Source organism: Bos javanicus, chromosome 7, assembly GCF_032452875.1.
Source record: "Bos javanicus breed banteng chromosome 7, ARS-OSU_banteng_1.0, whole genome shotgun sequence".
Taxonomy (NCBI): domain Eukaryota; kingdom Metazoa; phylum Chordata; class Mammalia; order Artiodactyla; family Bovidae; genus Bos; species Bos javanicus.
In genome coordinates, this window is record NC_083874.1 from 50,600,551 (window position 1) to 50,625,074 (window position 24,524).

At 53.5% G+C, this 24,524-nt stretch overlaps 1 protein-coding gene across 4 annotated transcripts in view; it reads right to left on the minus strand.

Moving 5' to 3' along the window:
• The window catches only part of NRG2 (neuregulin 2), a 195,113-nt gene that overhangs the window by 47,741 nt on the left and 122,848 nt on the right, over positions 1-24,524 (minus strand). The window contains exon 1 of one of the 4 annotated variants that reach the window (XM_061423651.1): positions 13,358-13,593. The exons of the other annotated variants lie outside the window; for them this stretch is intronic. Coding sequence (XP_061279635.1) covers positions 13,358-13,454 — 97 coding nt within the window. The 5' untranslated portion in view covers positions 13,455-13,593. Of the gene's footprint in view, positions 1-13,357; positions 13,594-24,524 lie in introns of those variants that run through there. 4 annotated transcript variants of the gene reach the window in all.

Below are 24,524 nucleotides of genomic sequence, written 5' to 3' on the forward strand. Positions count from 1 at the left end.
AGTCCTGGTTCTCAGACATTTTAGTTCATGGCTCTTTGAAAGTCAAGGATGGGTGTTTTGAAAGGAAGAGGACCATAAGAACAGGCTGCACTTTTTTGCTTCAGGCAAGACCCTTGGAGAGCCGGGCGGCAGCTCAGGGAGCACACTCTGCAGGTGGTACTGGGAACAATGCCCAGGGAACCCCTGCACCCTCACTCCTGGGCCTGGAGCCCTGTCAGGCTTTCTGCCATGAGGAGTGTGGACAACCTGGCCAATATGGCCCTGGAGCTTTGTAGATGTGATGGAAAGTATCAGAACTTACAGGCTGGGGAATGACATGGTCTTCCTTTCCTTTCTGTATTTTAAGCTTGTTCTAATCCTGAGCTGCCATTGCTTCTCCCACTGCATCCCATGGATTCAGTACCAGATGCTGGGGACACCTGGGACAAGGCTAAGAGGCTGTGGACACAGCAGATCTTTGAAGGGCTGAAGATGGAGCTTACAGGGCATCAGACATGAGGGGGCCAGCTCCAGCCTTGGCCTGGGCACCCTCTCTGAGTGGGGTCTGGTATTGTTTGGATGTCTTTTATGGCCCAGGGCCCAAAGGGCAATGCTAGTTTGCCATATAGGGACCACGGCTCTGTGTCCCTAGAGTGTCTTGGGGTCAGAGCTGAACCAAGCAAAGAAACAGACTTCCTGGGGTGGATTGGATCTCTCAGGACAAAAGCTGAGGCAACCCAACTGTGTTCATGGAGTGCTGTGTGCCAGAAAGAAATGACCCAGCCTCTTGTGGAGTATCCGCTCCCACCCACCAAGGAGCTTAGCTTGTCCCTTTCTGGTACTGTTTTGTTACATAAGAGATACATTTTTGTTGTAGAAAAATTACACAATACAAGGAAAAAGAAAAGCACATTTCGATCCATTCAGTTACCATCAGAGAGAAAACCACTGACAACATTTTCAAATAACTCCTGCAAGATTTTTCTCTTGAAAACATTTTTATATCCTTGTTTTCTTGGTTAGCATATTATAAAGGCATCTCCCCAAATCTAGAAATATAGATCTAAATTATTTTTAAGGTTGCATAATATTTCATTGTTCAGATGAATCTGTTTGTCTCCAACGTTCTGCTGATATTAACAATATTGCCATAAACTTCTCTATAAATTCAGCTTTGCGGCCAAAGGGAGGGGGTGTCAGAGTCCTGAGAGTTTGTGAGTATTTCCCCACAAAGAGAGGGGATCCTCAAAGGCCCAGCACGCAGGAAAATGGACAGATGAGAGGCATTAGGCGGAAGAAGAGGAAAATCTGTGCTTGAAAGAAGGGAGTGGAGATTCCCAACACCCTGCTTCCCTGGGGCTGTGCCTTCCTCACAGGGGAGGGGCAGGCAGCATGCTGATGATCCTTGGGTGTTGGTCAGCCTGCCCTTCATGCCCCTAATGTCTCCTCCGCAGACCAAGCCCTGAGCTCCCATCCTCCTTGAGGGGTCACTTTGTTCACTTCGTAGTCCTGCCACTTACGGACCACCTGAACAGCAGGACTTGGGCTTCCCAGGTGGCTCAGTGGTAAAGAATCTGCCTGTCAATACAGGAGACACTGGTTCGATCCCTGAGTCAAGAAGATCCCCTGCATAAGGGCATGGCAACCCACTCCAGTATTTTTGCCTGGAGAATCCCACGGACAGAGGACCCTGGCAGGCTACAGTCAATGGGCTGGAAAGAGTCAGATACAACTTAGCAACTGAACAACAACCAAACAGCAGGACTAGGGCTCTCAGGGTGTCGGGGTACGGGGAGAGCTCCTCTGGCAGTTTTCTAACAAGAAGAAAGTCTCTCAAGAATGACCCATGGGTACATGTTAAGCCGCTTCAGTTGTGTCTGACTCTTTGCGACACTATGGACTGTAGCCTGCCAGTCCTCTGTCCATGGGATTCTCCAGGCAAGAATTTTGGAGTGGGTTGCCATGCCCTCCTCCAGGGGATCTTCCCGACGCAGGGATCTAACTCATGTCTCCTGCATTGGCAGGCTGGTTCTTTACCAGCCTGCCAATGCTGGTCATACCCCAAGGATGACCCAGGTCTCCACAAAAAGACCTCCCTTGAGGAGGGATCCTGTAAAACCTTCAGGCACAGCTCAGCTGCCACAGTTGGGTCATGGTTATTTGGGGGCTTCTGCTTTCTCACCACCTGATGCCAAGCCAGGGCATCTGGCCCACATCCGTGTGACAGGGAGTCCCCAGAAAGAACCTCACTGAAGATAACAACACCAGTAAGGACTACCAGGGGTGCTCCCTTCCCACATCCCAGCCCCGAGGCCAGGAGGTACCGCTGCTGCCAGCAGCTTGACCTCATTCCTCTCGGCAGTGGGCGGTGGGTGCGGAGCCTGCAGAGATCTGAGAGCAAGACAGACGCCCGGGATAGGGCCAGGCAGCCCAGCCAGGAGGACCTGGCCTTCCTCCCGACAACCAGGGGGCAGGGGCAGCGGGCTCTTAAAAGGGTTAATGATCCTCACCTCATGACTAAGGCTGAGCAGTCCCCTTTGCGGGGCAACACCTAGAGACAATGCGACCAGCCTGCCTGGCATCAAAGTCTCCCACTGGCCTGCTGCTGGCGGACTGTGGGCCAGCCCCCCCACCCCTCTCCCACCCAAAGAGTGACTGTGACCTATGGGAGGTTAATTACAGACTCCAAGTTCAAATGAGGAAGAAAGAAGAAACAACAACAACTAAAAACACAGCTGGCTTAAGGGAGCACAGAGGGCCTGCCCTGAAACAGGCCGTCAGGTATGTCTCCCCGGGGCCGGTGGCAGAGCCATTTGGTATCCACAGGCCAGGCTTCACAAGGGGAATGCGACTTGCTGGGCCTCTTGGCTTTCCCTGAGCCATCTTTCCTCAGCCAACCATGCCCAGCCTGGTGCCTGGGCTTGGCTTGCCCTCTTCTCACACCATTCAACAAATGTCCACCTCAGTCCCTGTGATGTACCAGGCACCAGGGACACGGTGCTGAGCAAGGTAACGTGGCTGCTGCTGTCGGGCACCATTGAAGCTGGAAGGGGGCAGAGCCTCCCTGGGTACGCCTGTGAAAGCCAGACCAGACCCAATGGGCTGTTAGCTTGGCAGGCCAGGGGCCTGGCACCTCAGCTATAAGGCAAAGAAGAGGGGCCAGGGCTGGCTGGGGATGGAGCTAGAGCGGGGAGGCAGATGCTGGTCCATGAGTGAGGGTAAGAAGAAGGGGAGGACATGAGGCTTGGCAGCTCCAAGACCAACAGGATGGTTCCTGCCTTAAACATGGGATGGCTCCTTCCTGCCCATACAGAAGTACCCACCCACTGATGCCCAACCTGACAGTGTGACGGCAGGGTGAGAACAGGCCCGGCCCAACCGCCAGGGCTGACACTGTGTCCATCCTGTCCCCCAGCCCCCTCTGCCAGAAGCCTGGCGGCCTCACAGGAATGCCACCTCCTGAGGACCCTCCCAAGACAGGGATGCCTAGCCCTGGGAGTCAGGCTGGTATACCCTGCAGTTCCTCACCTAGGCCCAGGGCTGAGACATGGGGACACGAGCAGCAGAGATGGAGGGCTGCGGGGGACGTCGCCTATGTCTGGGGAGACTGCACACGTTCACAGAGCAGAGGTGCCATTTCCTGGGGTTGCATCAGCGTGGATGCACAGAGTCCCTGGTTCTTACCAGTGCTTGGGGCACAGGCCAGACACCTAGAGTTGGCAAGAGGAGGCTGTGCTAACAGAGGAGAGAGTGTCAACCCAAGACACCACACATCTCCCAATTTTCTAGCTGTCTGCCTGTAAATAAGTTGTTTAGCCTTTCTGGGTCTCAGTTAACTCATCTATAAACCATACTCTGCCTGTTTTAGAGGCTGGGGTAAGAGAACACTATGCTGCTGCTGCTAAGTCACATCAGTCATGTCCGACTCTGTGTGACTCCATAGACAGCAGCCCACCAGGCTCCCCCATCCCTGGGATTCTCCAGGCAAGAACACTGGAGTGGGTTGTCATTTCCTTCTCCAGGGCACGAAAGTGAAAAGTGAAAGTGAAGTCGTTCAGTTCTATCAGACTCTTTGCGACCCATGAACTGCAGCCTACCAGGCTCCTCCGTCCATGAGATTTACCAGGCAAGAGTACTAGAGTGGGGTGTTGTTGCCTTCTCCGAATGCTCTCTATGGAGGGATGGAAGAGACTATCATCTCTCTGGCTTCTGGTGGCAGAGGGAGGGACAAAGCAGAGATGACAGTGTGGGGAGGACTTTATCAATTGCCCAACTCTGTTTAATCTCCTCACTGGAAAAGGATGGGCCCTGGTCTCAGGGAACACTGTGGAGAAGGCCTGCTGCTAAGGGACTAGGCCATCCCTTGCTTGAGGAAGCCAGAGAGAGAGAGAGAGAGAGAGTTGAGGAAGGGATCCCAGAGCCCTGTTCCCCTCTGGGACAGGTCTGCACCTCCCACCTCATCAGCCTGGCTGCAGAAAGTTGTTCCTGAGGCTCCAAGTCAGGGGAAAATGAAGTGCGGGTGGAGAAAAGGGAGTTACTTTATACACCAGACAAGACTGGCTTCTCAAACTGGGTTGCAATGCAAAGCCGCACGATGACCTCAGGGCTTCTTTCTGAAGGGTTTGCCAAGCTCATTAGTAAGGAAAAGCAGCATCTTTGTATTAAAACAAACAGACCTATGATGGAGTACAATGTCAAGTTCATGTGGATTCTTAAGATAAAATAAAAATACAGGAAATCAGAGAAATGTTGGGTTTTAGGGGAAAGGTCTTAGTTAGCCTTATACAGGTAAAGCCTACGTGTGTACCAAATGCAGATGCCTCAGTGGGTGTAGGGGGTCCACGATGCCAAAGGCCTGGCCACCCTCCCTGCAAGTTATCCTTGGAGAGTCTTGGCCTCTGGAGTCTGGGAGAGCTGAGATGCAGTCCTTGTGGTCCAGATTAGTGAGACAGAGCGGGGCTGGAAAGAACTTACCCTAAAACACATGCTGCCTGGATCTTCATCACTAGCTCATGCACAGCGTGTGGAAAACCAGTTTCTCCGTTTTTTTTTTTCTCCAGAGATGGTTCTTTATCCTCGGTTCCCTCTTTCAATCACCTTGTCATCTGTGACAACTCTGTGTTTCTCTTGACCTTCCCCAATGGTGGAGATCAATCACCTTCCACCAAGCCTCACACTCATAACCCTCCATTGTCTGGGGTTCAGGTTACACTGCTCCTCATCCCCCCGCACCACTCCACTAGCAGTGGACATGGGGAATATTCACCTCTGTGTGCCTCTCCAACACTCAAGAAACCTTCTTTGGCTCCTTGATGTCTGTAGAAGGGAGGCTGCTGGTCTGCCTTGGCTGGAAGCCAGGGCCTTCAGAGGGAGCTTGCTCGGTCAGTGAATGGACCCCTTCCCATACACCTCTGTGCTTCCCCCAACCCATCCCTGTAGGAATTGTATATTCCAGGCTGATCCCCAAAAGAACTTGCTCTGGATTCTGCCTGCCCCCATGCCCCCTGTGCATGCCCTCCTACCACGGCCTTCCCCACAGAAGCACAGCTGAGAGTGTCAGAGGCTGGGGGTCAGACTGGTTTCGGCTTACATTCTGATCTGCCCAGTGTCCTGTATAACTAGACAAGTTACTTAACGTCTCTAAGACTTTAGTTCCTTGTCTGTAAAACAGAGATAATCTCACCCACCTCTTAAGATTGTGGTGTGAATTGAATGGGGATAATGAATGTCAAGAACTTAGCACAGTGCCTGGAAAAGAGAGACAGCTCAACTGGCAGTTCTTAATCTAAATCCCTTGAGATCACCTCAGATGCCACTGCCTTCTCTAATCAACCCAGCCAGGCACAGCCTCCGCCTCGCACAGATTCTCTGCCCTACAGGGTGGCTTTCTACCTTGGAGGGACCTGGGTTCTTATCTTTCTAGACTATGGGGCCCTTGGGAAGGGGACATGTGGGAACATAGCTAGATTCCTGGTGTCTGGCACCAAGTAGGTACTCGCTCACTCATCACTGGCTCAACAGATGAATTAATGATGTAAGGCTGGGCTGTGACAGATGAGGCCTCACAGTGGTCCAGATCAAGACTGCCGCCAGTACTCGGGAGGGTGGAGTCCTTCGATGGCTAATCCCAGAGCCCTTTCCCACCTGATGCTCCTCCACAACTCGGTCCTTGCCTTCCTCCTCGGCCAAAACAGGGATCTGCCCTAGGACCACAGAGCAGATGGTGCAATCGGGGCCTCCCTGAAAGACTATGCACTCAGCCCACCAGGCTGCTTGAGCGCTGAGGGGCTCGTGGCCATGGGCAGGGGGCTCAGTCAGGGCAGCCTCTTCCCATGAGACTGTTCCTCCTCAAATTGAGAAGGTGCCAGACGTGTGCATCTACAGGGGTGAAAGAGCTTGTTAACAGCCTCCTTCACGGATTCACTCAACCATGTACCAGGTACTCACTTCGGGAGCTGAGGGTCATGTAACACAGTCTCCCTGGTGGAGATTCTAGCTGAGTGGGGGCACTGTGATGGGGGGGGGGCACTGGGGGCCATGGGGACACAGACATACACCTCCCTCTTCACCCTGAGGGCCAGGAAGGGCTCTGCAGAGGAAACAAAGCCTGTGCTGGGCCTGAAGGGCGACCGAGAGGAGGGAGACAGTGTTCCAGGCAAACGGTTCAAAGGCTGGCCAGGGCAGGAGACCACGTGGCCCTCGGGGAACTGAGACACGGGGCATGGTGGGCAAGAGAAGGGGCCAAGTCTTAGGAGCTGTTGTTCTTTCTCTGGCCTGTCTGTGTCTGTGCTCAGTCGCTCAGTCATGTCCAACTTGTGATCCCATGGACTGTAGCCTGCCAGGATCCTCTGTCCATGGAATTCTCCAGGCAAGAATACTGGAGTGGATTGCCATGTCCTCCTACAGGGAATCTTCCCATCCCAGAGATGGAACCCAAGTCTCCTGAATTGCAGGCAGATTCTTTACTGTCTGAGCCAACAAAGAAGTTCTCTGGCCTTGTAGCTGCCAAACTCTTTACCTCATTGGTTTGTGAACTTCTCTGGGCCTCAGTTTCCCCATTTGCACAGGGAAGGGACTAGCCCACGAGCCCAGATCCAGCCTTGCCCAGCTGCGCCAGAAGTCACAGACCTCTGGCAAGGCCCAAACTCCAGCCAGAATCCTTCTAGACTGCTGCCAGCTGGTGAGCTGTCCAGAGGCAAAGCCTGCATGCCCTCCACCCACCATCACCAAGCCCATGTCCCGACTGATTGGCTGGGAAGTGGAAAGAGCCCTGGGTGTCCCCTCTCCTTGCCACTCCTTCTACAAACTGGTGGTGGCTGACATGCCTCAAGAGCAGCTCTGGGAGACTAGGTCGGTCTCCTGCTCAGAACTCTTCACTCCACGTGGTTTCAGAGAAGTCTGAACTCACAAGCCTGACACTCAGAAAACCTGTTTGACTCTGTGGGTCTCTCTCTCTTACACACCATTTAGCAGTGTATCTTTGGGATTGCACTGTATTTCCCAAATACCCTCTGTTGCCCCCTTCTTTAAAATTATTTATTGCTTTGGCTATGCCAGGTCTTAGCTGTGGCATGTGGACTCTAGTTCCGCAACCAGGGATCAAACCCCGGGCCCCTGCCTTGGGAGTGCAGAGTCTTAGCCACTGGACCACCAGGGAAGTCCCTGTTGCTCCCTTCTCAGCCCACAAGGTGGCGACCCCATTCCCCATTCCCCTGGCAGCCCCCCAGCATGATGCCTGGCACAGGCGCTGTGGGGCTGGCTCTGGCCTGGGAGGCTGGGCCACAGCTTAACCAGCAGTTCTCATGCTTCAGCATGCATCACAGTCAACCAGAGGGCTTGCTGAAACACACATGGTGGCCCCCATCCCCACTGTTTTGATTTAGAAGGTCAGGGGGTGGGGCCCATGAACTTGCATTATTAGCAAGTTCTAAGTTTATGCTTTCCACCAGGTCCCCACCGACTAAGACATTCATCTTTTGCACAGGGGGTGCCAAAAAAAAAAAAAAAAAAGGACCTGAAAACTGCCCAGACTGATGCTAGATCCCACTGGGCTCTCTGGACCCTGAGCTTGGTTTATGGCTGGACTACTCGACATTAATACCCTCAGGCTTCCCAAGAGCTCCTGACTGTTGGTGCCACCTCAGGGCCCTGCGCTGCCCCTTGGGTCAGTGCTCCCCTGTTCCCGCTCACACTTTGCTGCCACAGTCACACTGCAAGCTCCCTGTAAAGGCAGGGACTCAACCTGCTCATCTCTGCATCTTTCAACCCCGCCCCAGAACCCAGGAAGTAAATATTTGACCAGCTGTTTGATAGGAAGGACCTGCTCCAACAAGTGGACCAACAAACAGAGCTACCCATGCCCCTCACTGGTTCTTCTTGGGGGGCCAGACTGTGGAAGAGCCTGGAGTCAGGTGGACTGTGCAGGGCAAGGCAGGGCAGGGGGCAGACCTGAGCCTATAACCCCATGCTGCCACTTAGTCATGCTGGATCACAGGCAAGTCATGGACTCTCTCTCTGCCTCAGTTTTCTCATCTGTAAAGTGGGGATGATAAAATAGTACCTAAACTTCATAGAATCAGGACTGACACATAGTAAGTGCTCAGTAAATGACAGCTGCCTCCTTTCTCCCTGCTCCTCTCCCACCATCCAGCTGTAAGCAAGTTGGGCATGAAATGTTCCTACCTCTTGGAAGGCCCTTTCTCACCCTGGTGAATTCCGGCTCACCATCCAGGCTCAGCTCAAACGTCACTTTCTCTGTGAAGCCCTCCCTACACCCTCCCTCCCTTTCCTCATTATACACCGCATGTATCTCTGGCTTTACACTTGGTTCCAATCACAGGCATTTGTGTAAAGCTCTGTCTGAGCTTCTTGAGGGCAGGGGCTCTGGTTTACTCACATGGGAGGAACTCCGTGAATGTTTGCAGAACTGAACACACTACAGGAATGAGAGCACATGCCATTTGTATAGTTCCCGCGTGGCCAGGACCTAGAGGTATTGGTGAATGGATGGGTGGCAGGGCCAGGCCTGGGCTGGAGGAAGACGGAGAGCATATGCTTCACTCGCCTCTGCAAAGTTATAAATGCTGTGCTGCAGGCTCAGACACAGTGGGAAAACATAACGGCCATGGTTCTGATGGGCCCCAGGTCTCAAGTTTTGGCAGTGCTTTGCCAGCATTAAAAAAAAAACAAACAACAATAACAAAACAAATCTCTTCCCTATACCAACTATCCATCAGACCAGGCTTGTGGGCCTGAATGCAGAGCAGACTCGGAAGACTGAGTGGGGCTAGGACCAGGCCTGGTAGCCCCACTGGAGACCCCACCCTCAAGGCCAGGGCGAGGGCCTGCCCATGCTGGGCCACCACTTTTTCCTCCATATATCCTCACTCTGACACCACCCTAAGGTCAGCCAGCCCTGAAGCACCCAGCACCAAGGGCAGAAGTGGGGATCACTTAGGGATCCTCATCAATATCCAAGTCCAAGGGCTTCTATTCCCAAGAAGTTGCTGTTTCTTTTCCAGCAGCTCACAGAGCACACAGACCAGAGGGCCTGAGAGAAAGAAGGGCCCAGCTCATAGTCTCTTAAGGGAGACTCTCCCCTTTGTTTGCAGCCTGAAGCCCTCAGTCCAGTTTTACTTCTATCCCAGACCTACTGGCCACCTGATTTCCCACCATAGATGACTCCCTGTTTGCTCCCAGCCCCACTGCTGTCCCGTCTGGAAAAGCTAGGGCTCTCCGTCCCATCGCCCCCATCACTGGGTGCCTGGGACCTGGGCTGAGGACTGATGAGTCTTGGTGTGTGAACTGCTTTGAGCTCTCAGGATGAAAGCCTGCTGGGCAGTACAAAGTCACTCTCTGCTTGTTGTTCTTGTTCCTAATGAACCTCGAGGTGCCAGGGAGCCGGAGCAGAGCGTGAGGCACAGGCTGAGCCCCAGAGGGCCGGGAGGACCGCTCCAGGTGCCCGGCACAGCGGGGTCAGCCAGGGGCCAAGGCCAGAGGTGGCAGCTGCCAGAAACAACTGCCAGATGTGGCTTAGCCACGTGCACTCAGGCAGGCACATGACCACCTCTGACCTGACCCTGGACAGTCTAAAGACAGGAGTTTATCCTAGGAGTCTGGGTGCTATCTTCACCAAAGGCAGGAGATAGAAAAGATGAAAGAGAATGACCTTGCAAGGATTTCTTTGCGCCCACTCAAATGATCCGTGTCCAGAGTGCTCAGCTAGTGATGCTAATCCACCTTCATACTCCTCTGAAGACCAAAGCCTGCCCCCTGCCCTGCTGTGGGCAGACACAGAGTCCAGTTCACACGGGAGCTCCAACAGAGGGACGCTTTCCATCAAACCCTGACTGGCCTTCCAGGGGGCACACGAAAAAGGCCAGTGACTTAGAATCAAATTCCAAAGTCACTCTTCAAAACAACACAGCACTTTCAGGGGTTATCAGTGTCTTTGGGGCCAGCTTTCCCCCTTCTCTTATCCTAATCCACAGCTCTCCCCGTCTCGGGATTCTCAGGGACACAGGGCCTGAGGGCTGAGGTTCTGTCCTGGAGAACTTGAAAGCTGAGAGCATAGCACATCTCCTGAGGCTCAGAGACAGCAGCTCCTGGGACACACAGAGGCTGGACCCCAGGGACCAGAGTGAATTTATTATCCACCCCTCCCCACAAACACTGCTGCCATGGCTGGCAAGGCTAACCAGCCACCCCTACCCCAGTCCCTGGGGATCAGGGAAGATGGGAGGTGAGGGGAGCCCAGTCCCAGGTAGGGACACCAGACGTCAGCCCCACCATCTCTCAATGAGTCCTGGAGCAGAGCTCATACCTGCAGTTCAGCCCCGCCCGTGCTCCTGAGTTGAGACAGAGGAAAAGTCCATTTCCCCACGCTGACCTGGGTCTGTTGAATACAGGGGAACCCCTTCTGCTATTTGCCAAGGAGCAGATGGGGGCTACTGGACGTGTGGTCAGGGACAGGGGAGTCAATTAATTAATGTTCCCTCCTTTTTCCCTCCCACTCTCCAGATATCCTCCCCTGTCTAAGCTGAAGATTTTAATGGATAACTTGCTCACACTCTCCATATCTTTACCTTCCAATCTTTCAACCAAATGTGGCCCCACCCTGGTTAAGACCCTTCTCCAGCTGCCCAGTGTCTGTTCTCCCTGGCGGGGGTGCTCTAAACATGAAAGAGGAGGACCCTGCAGTCTCAGATGAGCCTGGAGGGCAGTTGTGAGGGAGGCTGCCAGCTCTGAACACCACTGTTGACTTAAGCACTCATCCTCCGCAGTTGGAAATTAGACCCCTGCCCTCCCCAGTGACATAGCAAGGATTTAAGACAGTTGCTTCTTGCCAACATGGTTTCTTCTGATATCTTGTTTCAGAGCATGACCCTCCCCCAAGATCTCCCCGTTTCAGAGTGTCCTAGGTCTCCAAAATTCCTCTAGCTCAGGCCTTGGGTCTGTTTGGTATCTGCTGACCAGCCAATTTCTTGAAAGAAACCTTCTTAAAAACTACCCACCGGGAAGCAGGAAACAAGAGAAGAAAAGATAGCAGGAGAGATTACAGTTAGACATCAAGAAAGACTTTCTCACGAGAGTAGAGGATGCTGGAAGAGATCATTGAGAGGCTTGTGACAGCTCCTGTTGATAGCCCTCTGCCACCTCTGCCCCAATGCTTGGTCCACACTTGCATGCTCCACACTCTGCAGCTGCTTGGCTTCTGGCACTACTGATTCCCACCTGCTGAAGCCCATGTAGCTTGCTACCAGCTCAGCTCCTGCAATCCCGACATTGCCCTTATGTAGCCAGCCTTCCAAGGTGCCCACACTAGGATGTGCATGATAGGGTGGGGAGAAGCAGGGTGGCTCAGTGAGTCAAATACATGAATTCTGATCCTGACAATAGGCACCCTGAATTCCTTCAGATCTCAGATGGGAGCTCATCCCACATGACATGAACCTAGCTTAAGCTGCCTCACATTAGTACCATCAGGGCAGATCCACAATGTCCATTACCTTACGGAGGACTCCCAGACACAACTGTCCAGCAGAAATGGGCCAAGAGGCTTTGTTCAAGAAGAGAACACAGACTGGGCTTTAACTTCTCTTAGTTTCTTCTCTCTACTGGGCTGAAGGCAGTATTTAACTCCTAGTCCCGTCTCCCTCATAACACAGAAATTCAGAAAAGGAAAGTAATTTGGCCAAATTCTCAACCACAGTTGAAGCTTCCCATCTCCCAATCCAGTGCTCTTTTGATGACATTTTTATGTTGCAGCTCTGGCAGGAACCCCAGTGAGGGACAGAGATCCAGTAAAATGGGCATCATTGTTCAGGAATGCTGATTTGAAGCCCAAGACCTTTCTCTGGAACTTACTTTGTGACTTCAAACTCAGTAAGCCTCAGTTGCTCCCTCTGTACAATGGGGCTAGGATTGCCCACCCCAAGGCTCATTATGAGGAGTCAATGGAGACGAAATATTTGAATATGCCTGGCCTGCTGACTAGTACAACATAGGCATTAATAAAATGCTGGTCTGAAGAATCAAAAAAAGAAACAAGAATCTGAGGTTTCCTAACAGCGCCCCAATAATGCAAGCCTAGTCCTGGAGGGGAGGACGTGCACATCTTAAGCCCAGCCCTGAGAAGCCCAAGACCAGTCACTGAATGGGAACCCCTCCTTCACCCTGCAGCTGCCCAGGGAGGCCATCAACGTCGCCTCACAGGCTCTGCTGAGAGCACCTTCTCACCTTCCAGAAACCAAGGCAGTCACCCTCCTGAAGGCCAAAGGGGGACAACTGCCTGATGCCTGATCCAAATCTAAAGGAAATGCCTGTCACAGAAGCAGTGGCTCTTTATTCCCTGGGGCTCTGCTGGACAGGGCATCCCTTCTCAAGAGCTGGCAGGCGCAGCTGCTCCTGCTCCAATGGCTGAGCAGAACTCCTGGAGGTGTGGCACATGGGTGGGAGCTAGCCCTGAGCACACTTTGAGGACGGGAAGGCAGTGACAGCTCCCTGAGCGCTGCAGCCGGGCCAGCCCCCTCAGCGTCTGCCAGTCCGTGGTCTTTCGGCCATCGCTCCCAGCCCCACTTTGCTAGCTGCGGGCTTCTCCCCTGCAGGCCGGTCCGCGCAAGTCGCGCCTCTTTCCCGCCCCCTCCATCAAGATGCGGTGGCCGGCGGACAGGCGCTCCCAGGCACCGACCGGTTCCGGTGCTCAGTCCCTTGCCTGCCTAGCCGCAGAGACCCGCTTGCACGGGGGCAGGGTGCCTGTCACCTCAGTGGCCACTCGTCCAGTCCCGGACTCACCCGCGCGGCGCTGGGGGCGGGTGAGCGGGCGGCAGGTTTCTCCCAGGGAAACGGGGTGTCTGGGCGCGCCGAGGTAGTGCCCTACCTTCCTCCCCGGGTAGGAGTTCCTGCTTGCGCTCCCGCTTCCTCCCCTCTCGGTGCTTAGGGTCTCGGCCTCGGCCCCTCCTCTTGGACTCCGACATTCTGCCCCGGGGTCCCGGCCGGTGGGACCGATGCGAGGCGTGCGAAGCGCCGGAGGCAGGGACTGCCTGAGCTCTCAAGCTCTCCGCAGCCGCGCTGCGCCCCCGCCGCCTGCAGCCCCAGTGCCGAGCGCGGCGCCTTTCTTATAGGCGGTCACACCCTCCGGGGGAGGGGAGCGGCGAGCCTTAACTCTTCCCCTCCCGCGCCCAACGCCCTTACCCGCCCCGGCTGCGGGGGGCTGTGGGCGGCCGGGTCTGGCCCAGGACCCCTCCCGGGGCCCACGGCGGGAGGCAGGACCGGCGCCCAAACGAAGCACCACGACCTCCTCCAGGAGAGAGGGCTGGAGCTGGGCTGGGGGCCTGAGCCAGGATTGAGGAGGGGGAGTAGAGATCCCCCAGCGAGGGCCAGGCTGAGGACAGCATGGGGGTGGGGAGACAGCGAGAGCAGGGCCCAGGAAGGGACCGAAATGAAGCCCGCTGGCCAGCCCCGCGGAGTCGGAAGAGCTCCTGCTTTTTGCAGTCTGTCTCCACTGCTTTAGTGCACCCCACCGGCCCGCTCGCCCACCCTACCTGACGGGCAGTTTGCCTGTGCCTCCCCATCCCTGAAGGTCTAGTTGTAACCGCCTAGGACACCACCAATGTGGGGGAAGACCTTTTATGGAGCTACCATTTGTGCCTGGCTGCAGGAGTCTGTGGCCCAGGAGCCTCCCAGCCAGGGCAGGCTGCAGTCAGAGAAACCTGGGTGTCCCAGGTGGCTAGTAGCGTCCCCTCCCACACACACTGACAGCCCAGGCTGCCGGCACCAGCTGGCTCTTTTTTTTCCAAGGCCAGAGACAGTGAATTCAGACACTGGAATCCCCCCTCTCTAGCAGCACACCTCTCCCAAGTCAAAGGGCGAGGGCTGTCAGAAAGGACAGCGTCCTGCCTCCTGCCTGGGCGTGGTGCTGAAAGGGTTACATAGCAGAGGCTCTCCCTCTTCTGGCTCCCAGAAAGCCTGAGCCTGCGGTTTGCCTGGCTCTGCCTGAGGTGTCCCCTTACAGCCATCCCAACTGGAATCCGAGTCAAAGATCATCTCAGCCAGTCCTCTGCCTCCTCAGGAGAGGGTCCCAAAGCTTCCCTGGACAGTGTCCTCCTTAGGAGAGCCTGGAGCAGGCTAGAACTCTGGGTCAAGGCCAGAGACTCTGAGGCTCCAGGGCTGCCTGGGGGCCTGACCGGACCTTGAGGCCAAATGGGGAGGGGGGCAGTGTTGGGGGACTGGGAGGGGGTGGACATAGAAAGAGAGAAGATGCAGGCAGTACCCACGCAGGTGGCTGATGTCCTAGGGCTCTTGGGACCTCAAGCCTGTCCCATCGGGGGCCAGCTCTAGGAAGACCAAGTGTATGAGATCTCCCTTCTTCCACATCCCAGCTGAGGTGCAGGGAACACTCATTTCAATTCAGGGAGCACTGCTCTCTAAGAGGTGGGCAGCCAGGGGTCTGGGGCAGAGCCAGAGTCCAGGTCTCACTCCTGCTCTAAACCCTGACCCAGTCATTCAGCTTCCAAGGTGGCATTCACACCCATCCCTCCCCAGCCACCTGGTCACTGACTCAGTTTACTCTCTCCTCCTGTCCCACAGACTCTGGTCTCTTTTCTCAAAGTCTTGCCTTTTCGGTTCTGACCTCCTCAAGGCCATCAGAGTGAGCCTGCTAAAACACAAACCAGATCACTTCGCTTTCTATTGCCTCTGGGTTAAACCTAAGCTCATGATTGATATCCAAAGCCCAGTTCCATTGGGCCACAGCTCAAAGCCTTCTAGCCTCTAATCCTGCACCCCAGCCACATTTACTTACAAGTCAAACACACCATATTGTCTCCTCTCCATATCTTTGCACAGACTAATCTCTCTTCCAAGAATGGCCTTCCCCCCTTCCTCCCTGCCTGCCCTGGCCTGGCCAACCCCTCTGTTCAATCATTTAGCAAATATGTAGTAAGGCTTATTGTGTTTCAGGCCCAGGGTGCTTGAGATTGGATGTGAGCAAACCAAACATGGGCCTACCTACATGAAGATTACCGTCTTGGTGAGGATGGACAAACAACTAATTACACAAATAATGAATTAATTAAAATTTGTGTTAAATACTGAGGAGACACTGGGTCAACAAATATTTCTACATGTTGACCTACTGGTTGATAGAGGAAACAGATTGTAGTGAGGGAAGTCTTTCCCTAGGAAATATTTAAACTGGGATTCAAGGAATGAGTGGAGTTGGCTGGACTAAAGGAAGGTGGGAAAGAGCATTCCTGGCAGAAGCAGCAGTATATCCACTGGTTCTGGAGCAGGAAGGAGCTTTTGTGCCTTTGTGAAACCAAGAGACAGTCAGTGTGCTGAGGGGTGTGTATGAGTGTGTATATGGGTGTATGCATTGGAGTGTGTGCATAGGGTGTGTGTATCTGCATGTAAGGCAAGTGTGTGTGCACACAGGGAGTGTGGGGGTGACATACGTGTAGTAGGGGCCTGGGGAGGAGGCAAGCAGGGCTCAGATCGAACAGGGTACTGCAGACCCAGTAATGGCACTGGGGTTTATCCTAAGAGCAATGGTCCATTTCCAAAAGATTTTAAGCACAGTTTGTGAGGGGTGGGAGAGGGCAATCATTTGATTCTCTGCTTCCTAGTGCTTTCTATGTATCTCTGGAAGAACACATCACTTTGCATTGTTTTCAGTTTCTACCTGTCTCCCCGGCTAGAGTCGGGCTCCTTTAGGGCTGGGAGCCCAGCACCTAGTACATGGGAAGAGGTGGGTACCTTCCTGGGGGTCAGATGAGTGACCCCCTCCCATTAGTGAACAAAGGCAAAACAATGTGGCTCCAAGTGGAAGCCTGCAGCCAGAGCGCTCATGGCTCAGTATGGATGCATGAGAGAGTCAGCAGTGCCACGGCAACTGCAAGAGGCATAAGCACTCTTCACAGGCTGGGGTATCCATGTGTGCTGCTGAGGGAAGTGGGGTTTGAAGAAGGTCTTCCAAGGTGGGGAGATTTCAATGGGGTGCAGGTGAGGGGTTCCAATGGGTGAGATACGGCAAAGACCTAAGGGAAGCAGTCTCTAAGGGAAGTTCCTAAAGGAAGTTCTCTAAGTTCCTAAGGGAAGCATTGTGACCAGACCAGGTTGATGTGAGGAAATTATGGGAGCTACGAGTCATGAATACAGCAAACACTGAGCACCTAGTGTATACCAGAGCTCACAGCGCTCAGTACGTTATGCACGTTATTTCTTGTAATCTCCACAACGCTCCCAGTGAGTTAGCTTCGGTCATTATCCCTGCTTTACAGTAGAGAGAACAAAGACCAGGAATGATGAGATTACTCATTCCAAGTCATGTGACTGGGACGCTGCAAAGCAAGGACTCACAGCCCCTTTCATAGGGGCCTGTGCTCCTCCCCATTCCACTACCCTGCTTGTGCTGGGGCCAGAGATGCGCCCTGACTGCCAGGCTGAAGTTTTTGTAAATAACAGGAATTCACTGACAATTTTTTGAGACAGATTTTTTTTTTTGAGATAATGTGAATTAGAGAAATTAATCTGAATGGAGTGTGAAGGATGGATGGACAGGGGAAGGGAATGGAGGAGACAAGGGAACCTGTTAAGCAGGTCAACCATTAACTACCTTTATTACATAGAGCCAGCTAGACTAGGTGTCAGGCTCTAAATATTGTGAGGGTTAAGTAAGGGGGGCAGGGCTTGACCCAGGGGGCAAAGGCAGTGAAAGGAGTAGTAGTAAAGAATAGCTAAATTTATAGTACCAACTCACTTAATCCTTCACAACAACACTATGAAATAAGTCTATCATTATCTCCATTTTGCAGAGGAACACCACTCCCTGCCACCTTCTGTCTGGACCAGGGCTCCTGCCAGAAGCCTGAAAATGACCCTGGGAGCCAGACCTGTTGCCATGGGAACTCCTTCCTCTTACTGCGGGTTGTGCAATGCCCAGATCAACCTCATGCGGGAGCGAGCCGAACCTGGGGATGGGCCGAGAGGCCAATCACCCAGAGAAGAAGCCTTTCCCCTACCCTGGTTTCACAATGGGACACTAATAGTAACATAACAAGTTAATTCAATTCCTTTAAGGAGCAACAACACAATGTTTAACTGGCTTACAAACTTTTTTTTGCTTTTTAACATTTTCCCCTCCACTTTGAGGCTGTGCCATGGGCAAACTTTGAAGTTCAGCAAAGTTTAGACTTGTTTGAGTCATGTGCAAAAATGCCTTTGAGTGAAAAGGGGGAAAAAAATACTACCCCTTCCTCCACCTGAGACTTTGGGGCTCCAAAAGAATTACCGGTAGCAATCTCTTGAAGTGGGGTCTCAGTGGGGACTGAGACCCCTCCCCTTGGACTCACTGCTTGGCAGGTTGTCCAGTGATCTCAGGCCAGGGAGAGCCTGCTGCACTTCTTTAGGGCCACCTCCAGCCCTAGAAAGGGCACCCCTGAGCCAGCCCTGAGCTTGCATGGGAGTTAAAAGTCCTTGGAGAAGTTGAAGCTACCCTTACTCTCAGCCACCCCCATGTTAGTGCCTCAAAGTCCCAAGGCTCCTCTCATTCACTCCCCACCCAGTGAGGCTGCCAGAGGAGGAAACAGATCAATATGCCACTGCCTGCAGGACCGGAGAGTTTCCCAGTCACCCTGGAGATGATCCCGTTACCCCATGACTCTGGGAGACAGTGGGATCCTGGCTGGAGCCAGGCGTGCCCTGAGAAACGCCGGGGGCCCAGTCCCAGCCCACCAAGCCCAGCAAGTGCCTCTCTCAGAAGCTGCGCTGGGCCTGCAGCTTCAGCATCTCTGTAAACCACAATCGATTTCTTCTCTCACACACAAGCTCACTCATGCCTCCACCTCTCTAACAGCCTGCAGAGAACTAGATAGCCAAAGAGAAGGGAGCTGCATGGTCTGGACAAAAGGGCCTGGGTTAGAAGTTAGGACACCTGGACCTGGGCTCAGTTTTGCCCCTGAAATTAGGTTCCTCTGAGCAGGTCAGTTTCCAGATCACCAGGGACTCAGGCTACAAAATGGGGAGAAGTGCCCCCAGATCTCACCACCATACCCCTACTCCCAGTCTGGGAAAACCACTAGAATCTGAGAGATGGAAGGATTAAGAAACCCCCAAAAAGTGCAGAAAAGCACTCCATTGCCAGGTAAGAATGCCCCTGGAGCCACACACAGCCCTGTAAACCCTGGCTATTCCCCTCTGAATTGTGCCTGCCCAGTCAGCACACTGGGGCTTCCCTGGTGGCTCAGTGGTAAAGAATCCACCTGCCAATGCAGGAGATGTGAGTTTGACCTCTGGGTTGGGAAGATCCCCTGGAGTAGGAAATGGCAACCCACTCAAGTATTCTTGTTTGGGAAAGCCCATGGGCAGAGAAGCCAGGCAGGCCAGAGTTCATGGGGTCGCAAAGAGTGACTAAACCACAACTCAGCACACACACTTATATCTACACCAACGTACATGAACTCCCCTGAGCCCTGGTACTGCAGAGAGATTGAAATCAGTCATCCATCCCACCCAGGCTCCAAACCAGTCCTCTTACACTGTGATGTTCTGAACAAGAGTTGGTTTCTGCTCAGAAAAAAAAAAAAGGCCCACAGGCTTTTCTCACAGAGATTCCACTAAGTGGAGGAGGAAATTCATTTCTGACCTAGAAATGAGGACATTAGTAAAGGGCCCAGCCTTTCCACAGCTCCCTAGGCTCAAAGGCCGGCGCCAATGGTGCCAAGGTACAAGGCCACACCTCCCACCATGCCCTCGTGACCTGTCCCCTTGCCCTCAGCCCCTGGGGGGACCACAGGTCAGCTGTTCCAGAGCCTGAGCTGGGCCTGGCTGTGGGGGCTTCTGGGTGGGCACCTCTGCTTCTACTCCCATCATTTAGAAGCCGCTTCCTGCCTCAGCCCACCCAGTCCCAAAGCCAGGAGAGAGTTCATGCTCCCTGCCCAGGAGTTCATCCTTCCTTTCAACACCTCTTGAGAGAGGAGGCGGAAGGAAAGGGGCAAGCCCAACTCAGGAGGAGCCCCAGGACAAGCTGGGAGGGCCCAGGAGAGGGAAGAAAGCACTGGCCAAAGAGAGGGTGGGGAGACTCCCCTGGCTCCAGGAGCCGGGAGAAGAAAGACAAGGCAGCAATGGGAGAGTAAACCAGGGGAGAGGTGAGGCGACAGGCAGGCCTGGGCAGGGCTCGGAGCAGGATGGAGAGAGGAAGTAAGAAACTGGAGCAGCCCAGTGATGGGGGGGTAGCAGGGGGAGGGTGACCAAGACGATGAAGAAGCATGGGGCTGCAGGGAGGCCAGCCAGCTGCCACTTCCAGTGTCCCCTGGGGACCTGCTGGGGTGCCCCTGGGCAGGTCTCTTTCCCTCTCTGGCCTGTCTTCCCATCTGGAAAGCAGGAGATTGGACTAGATGGTCTTGAGAGGTCTCTCGTGTGAGGAACCTAAGGGTTCCATGCTTGCCAGCAAGAGGGGAGCGGCTGGGAGCAGACAGGTGAGTGGCACCAGTCTGATGATGGGGAAGGGAGGTAACTGGTCCACAGGCCCTCCTCCCAATTGCACGCTGTCCCTCAGCCCTTTCCTTCTGTGTCGTCTTGGCCTGGCAGAAGCCCTGAGTTGTTACCTATAGCCCCTCTGTTCTGCTGCAGGGAGGGAGTCGGGGGCGGGCACAAAGCCTGGGGTATGGGTGTCAGGCCCCACGGCAGGAGGTCAGGAGGTCCTGGATTCCTACTGTCAGCCTCTTCCAGGGCACAGCCTGGGGGCAAATTACCTGTTTGCCTGGAAACACCTGGGAGATTCTGGTGCTTCATCTCATGTGACCCAGAGCCACACTTCTCCCAGGGGTGAGATGGGGGAGCTTGTCTACCATTCCCAGGGTGTGTGTGTGAGGAATGATTCAGTCCTTCCGCTTGCCTCCTTCTTCAAGCTAACTGTGTAATTACACAGCAATAATAATAACTGGCACTTACACACCGAGACCTGTGAATGTACATAGTTTATTTATATAACGACATAATGGTTCGCTTGCTGGCCTGGGGACCATGGAGACCACGCACAAGGGCTTAGCTGCTGTCTACACCATCTGGGGGACACAATGACTGCATGGATCAGCAACCCATGAGAGTAAGTGCCCCCAGAAGTAACTGTCCCGACCCTGAAGATCCTGTTCTGGTGCAGCATGGGTCATGAACGAGGAGCCAGCCTTCTTAGATAGAATAGGCTCACGTATCTCTGTCCCCTCTGGGAGGTCAGGCTGGAGGAGCCAGAGTCTATTCCCAGTCCTCTGAGGACTGAGAGGGCTCATCTAGAAAGTTGCAGTCTCTTTCTAGGTTGAGGGAGACAATTTGAGCCAGGCTGGTAAATTTGGAGAGGCTCCTGATCACCACCCAAGGAAACAAGAGGCCTTGCCCAATATAGGCATTTATGAGCCTGGAGGCAAAAAATTCTCTCCTCTCTCTTAGCCCTGCCTAGCCTAGCCCTGCCCGGCCCAGCCCTGCCACCCCAAACCTAGCTGCTGTTGGGACCACAGCCCAGCCTCCCTGCTTTGGTCTGGGTGCTGGCTTGCATGTCAGACTCAGCCCTCTTGGGGACTCCCAAAGGACAGCTTCACAGACACTAATTTCACAGTGGCCGTGGTGGGTCTCAAGGATCCTGAAAACCCAACACTGGCCCTGTCCTCTTTCTTCTTCCTATCCCAAATCATCCCTTTCCTTCTCCTCAGAGCCCCTGTTCACAGCTTATGGAAGTCCTCACACTAACCATAAAAACTATGAAAACTTCTAGGCTCTTCTTGACTCTTGGAGCACCTTGGAACTGTGAATACCATAATTCACTCAGAAGCAAGGTCTTACAAATTCCAGATACGATGTCAAGAGAAGGCCAGGAAACCTGAGTTCTCCTTTCAGCATGACTAGTTTTCTTCCTGGTGGCCCCTGGGAAAGCCATATTTTCCTTTTGGGCCTCAATGTCTGCTTGTCTGTGGAAGGGAAGCCGAAATGCTCTCCAAGGGCCATTCTAGCAATAAACCTTCAGAGAAGAGCTAAGTCTCCAGATATGTTCCCATCTCTGGGAACTTCATTCCTTGCCCCTACAGCAGCCTCCCTCCTATCTTCAGAAGATCAACCATTGGCTGCTGGAAAATTCTACTCTTGTAAGCCCAGCCCATGGGTGTATATAGAGATCCCCATGGGAACCAGTGCGCACCTGCATGGCCTCAGGAGCGCTGAGCACCTGCCCTGGCCATTGGATGCCGCCGAATTCCTTGCAGTCTTCCTAAGACTGCAGACCACAGCACTGACTCACCCTCATCCTCCCAACTCCATGACAGAATGACAACCATGAGAAAGAAGATGTCAATGATGACTTCAGTGGCCCTCTTGCACCCATCCTCACCCCCGAATCTCTTTCTGACACCCTGTCCCAGTCACACCCAGGCTTCTGAAGAATCTGACTCCTTCTCCCACCATCTCTGAGGCGGTGGCTTCTGAAAACTGTGGTCAGTGAAGTGCCTACCGCAAGCCTTTGTCTAATTACCTACATTGTTCTGGGTTCTGAATGATGTACAGCCAAGAGCTTCCTTTATGTCATTTTATACACAGTCTGCCCCCCAAATCAGTCTAGCACCACCCACTCAGCCTCTAGTCTCTGGGGTTCACCTTGTGGCCAGTGGCTTCAATAGCTTGGCTGCCTAAGGGGGTCTCCATCAGAGCCTTTGTGTCTCCGCTGCTTTGCATCTGTCTGTTCCCTGGAGTCAGACATTGCTTGTTTAGCACCTGCTCTGTGACAGGCATGGTGCTGGGCACCACTGGACACAAAGGACCTGGCTTTAGGGGTTTGCAGTCTAGAGGGAAGATAACACTTTCACAGACAGACAAAAATCGCAGTGTAGGACAGCAGCATGGATAGTCTCCTACGAGAGGATCAGACAAATTCCTGGAATTTCCTTGGGGAGAGTCAATGTGACCTGGGGTGGTCAGTCAAAGCGGGCACTTCCGATAAAGGAAGGGGAAGATTCCAATTAGCAGAAAGATTGGAAGTGGGATGTGAGCAGGGGATAGGAGGATAGTTGCTGATGTATAAAGGAAGCCAGGATACTTCACACCCTCCACCCCCCTTCCTGGACCCTCTTGCCATTTCCCTGTCTCTACCACTTCAGGATCAGGGACCCCGCACATGTGGAGTGGTCTTGAGGCCACCGTGGGCCTGGAACTCCACCCCACTTAGAGCCTTCTTCTAGCTGCCTTCCAGGGATCCACAGAGAATGATGCCCCCTCCCCAAAACGCACATGTCCACACACGCACACCCACCCTAAAGCAGCTTCATGAGCTTTTCTGTCAAATCCCCTGGGATCCTCCCATGGATTCATCCTCCATCTCTCTTCCTCATTCACTCCAATCCGTGTACATTACACCTCGCAGCCTCACCCCTCCTCACACAGTCCTCCCATCATTACATAACTCTGTTTGGGATTATTTTTGCCCAGAGGTATGAGTTGCATTTCTGCATATTTAAGCTGTCCTTGATTCATTCCTGCCCGTTCCTTAGTTCTGTTTGCCCAGGTGCCCGCCCCACCCACAGGCTCTGAGGCCCCTGGGAACATGCCCACGTCGGGCTCAGCTTGCTGCTCAGCGGCTGCTCCACTCTGGCCCATGACAGCGGACCCCACGGCAGAGCCATCCAGGGAAGCACTTAGGTGGGTGCTAGGTCAGGGTAGGTCTTGGAGCTGTTATACCAGTCACAAAGACTCTGATACCTTTCATCGCTCTCCCTGCCTCCCTCCTAGCGAGTCTTGGTCCTTGTATCTCCTAATGTTTTCCACCCCCATGGGTAGCACTCCCAGTCTCTGGCCCCAGGGCGAGGCCCCAATAACTCAAGGGGAAAGGGACAGTGGGAGGAAAGACAAAATGCTAATTAATGGTTTGTTTCCTATTAGCTTCTCACAAATAGAATGGCTTAATGTAATTACTGAAATGGTTACAAGGGGGCTCTTGTTGCACTGTGAAATAATTATCTGACAATCATTTTATTTTTAAGAGCTCATTACCAAATAGACTGGAACTCACTCTCCAGCCTTCTCTCTCTTGCTGTGGGATGAGGTGATTGGGTGGACAATAGGGTGGAGGGACTTTTTGCTCAAGGTCACCAGTTGAGATGAGGATTCAACCCTGCAGTTTCCAGCTATTGGGAGTAGCTGATGCCAGCTGAGCTGCCAAGGCTTGTTGGGCTTGGTGATGGCCAGGAACCCCCCAGGTCCTATCCATATGACAGTGACTCCTGCATGCCCCTGATGGCTGGGTCACCAGGGAGGACACTGAACTCCTCAGGAGAGTCTGCCACCTGAAGTTTGCTCCTCACAGGCAAACTTGCCTCCAGACCTGTATCCTATGCTTGGGGGCTCTGCTCCAACGCTCCCTGCATGGTGGCTTTGCTCCTCCCACATGCCAGGCTGCGCTGATGGATCTGCACGTGTCCCTCATAACACTTTGAGTGTCGTTATCTGATTGACAGGCAGCAGAATGACATAGCCTAAAAGTTTGTGAAAGTTTATGTGGTGAATTTCAGATGATTGGCCAGTTAAAGAAAGACTCATGGTAATGCTTGTACTGCAAAGATGTGATGGAAGTATAGGAAAGACTTTTCTGGAACATGAGACAGCCTGGACAGAGGCACCGAGCAGGAACTGGCAGAATGGGTTCAGAGAATGATGACCATTCCAATGTGGCTGACATCAAAGACACAGATGGGGAGTCAGGAGAGAAGGCTGGGAAAAGTGGGTGGGGACCAGGCAGCCCAGAGCTATTGGAGCGCATGCCAAGGGAATGGGAGAACATAGAGGGTTTCTGAGCAAGAAGGTGACCCAACCTCAGTGCTCCTTTTAGAGGCTCATCTGGCAGCAATGTGCAGGGCAGAATGGAGCAGGAGGAGTCTGGAGGCAGCAGGATTACAGCAACACTTTTACACAATGGGCTGTGGCCACCTGCTACAAACTCCCTGGGGTGCTTCCTACAAACTGGAGTACTGATCCCATCCAATACATTCTGAATTACAGTCTCGGGGGTGGAGCCA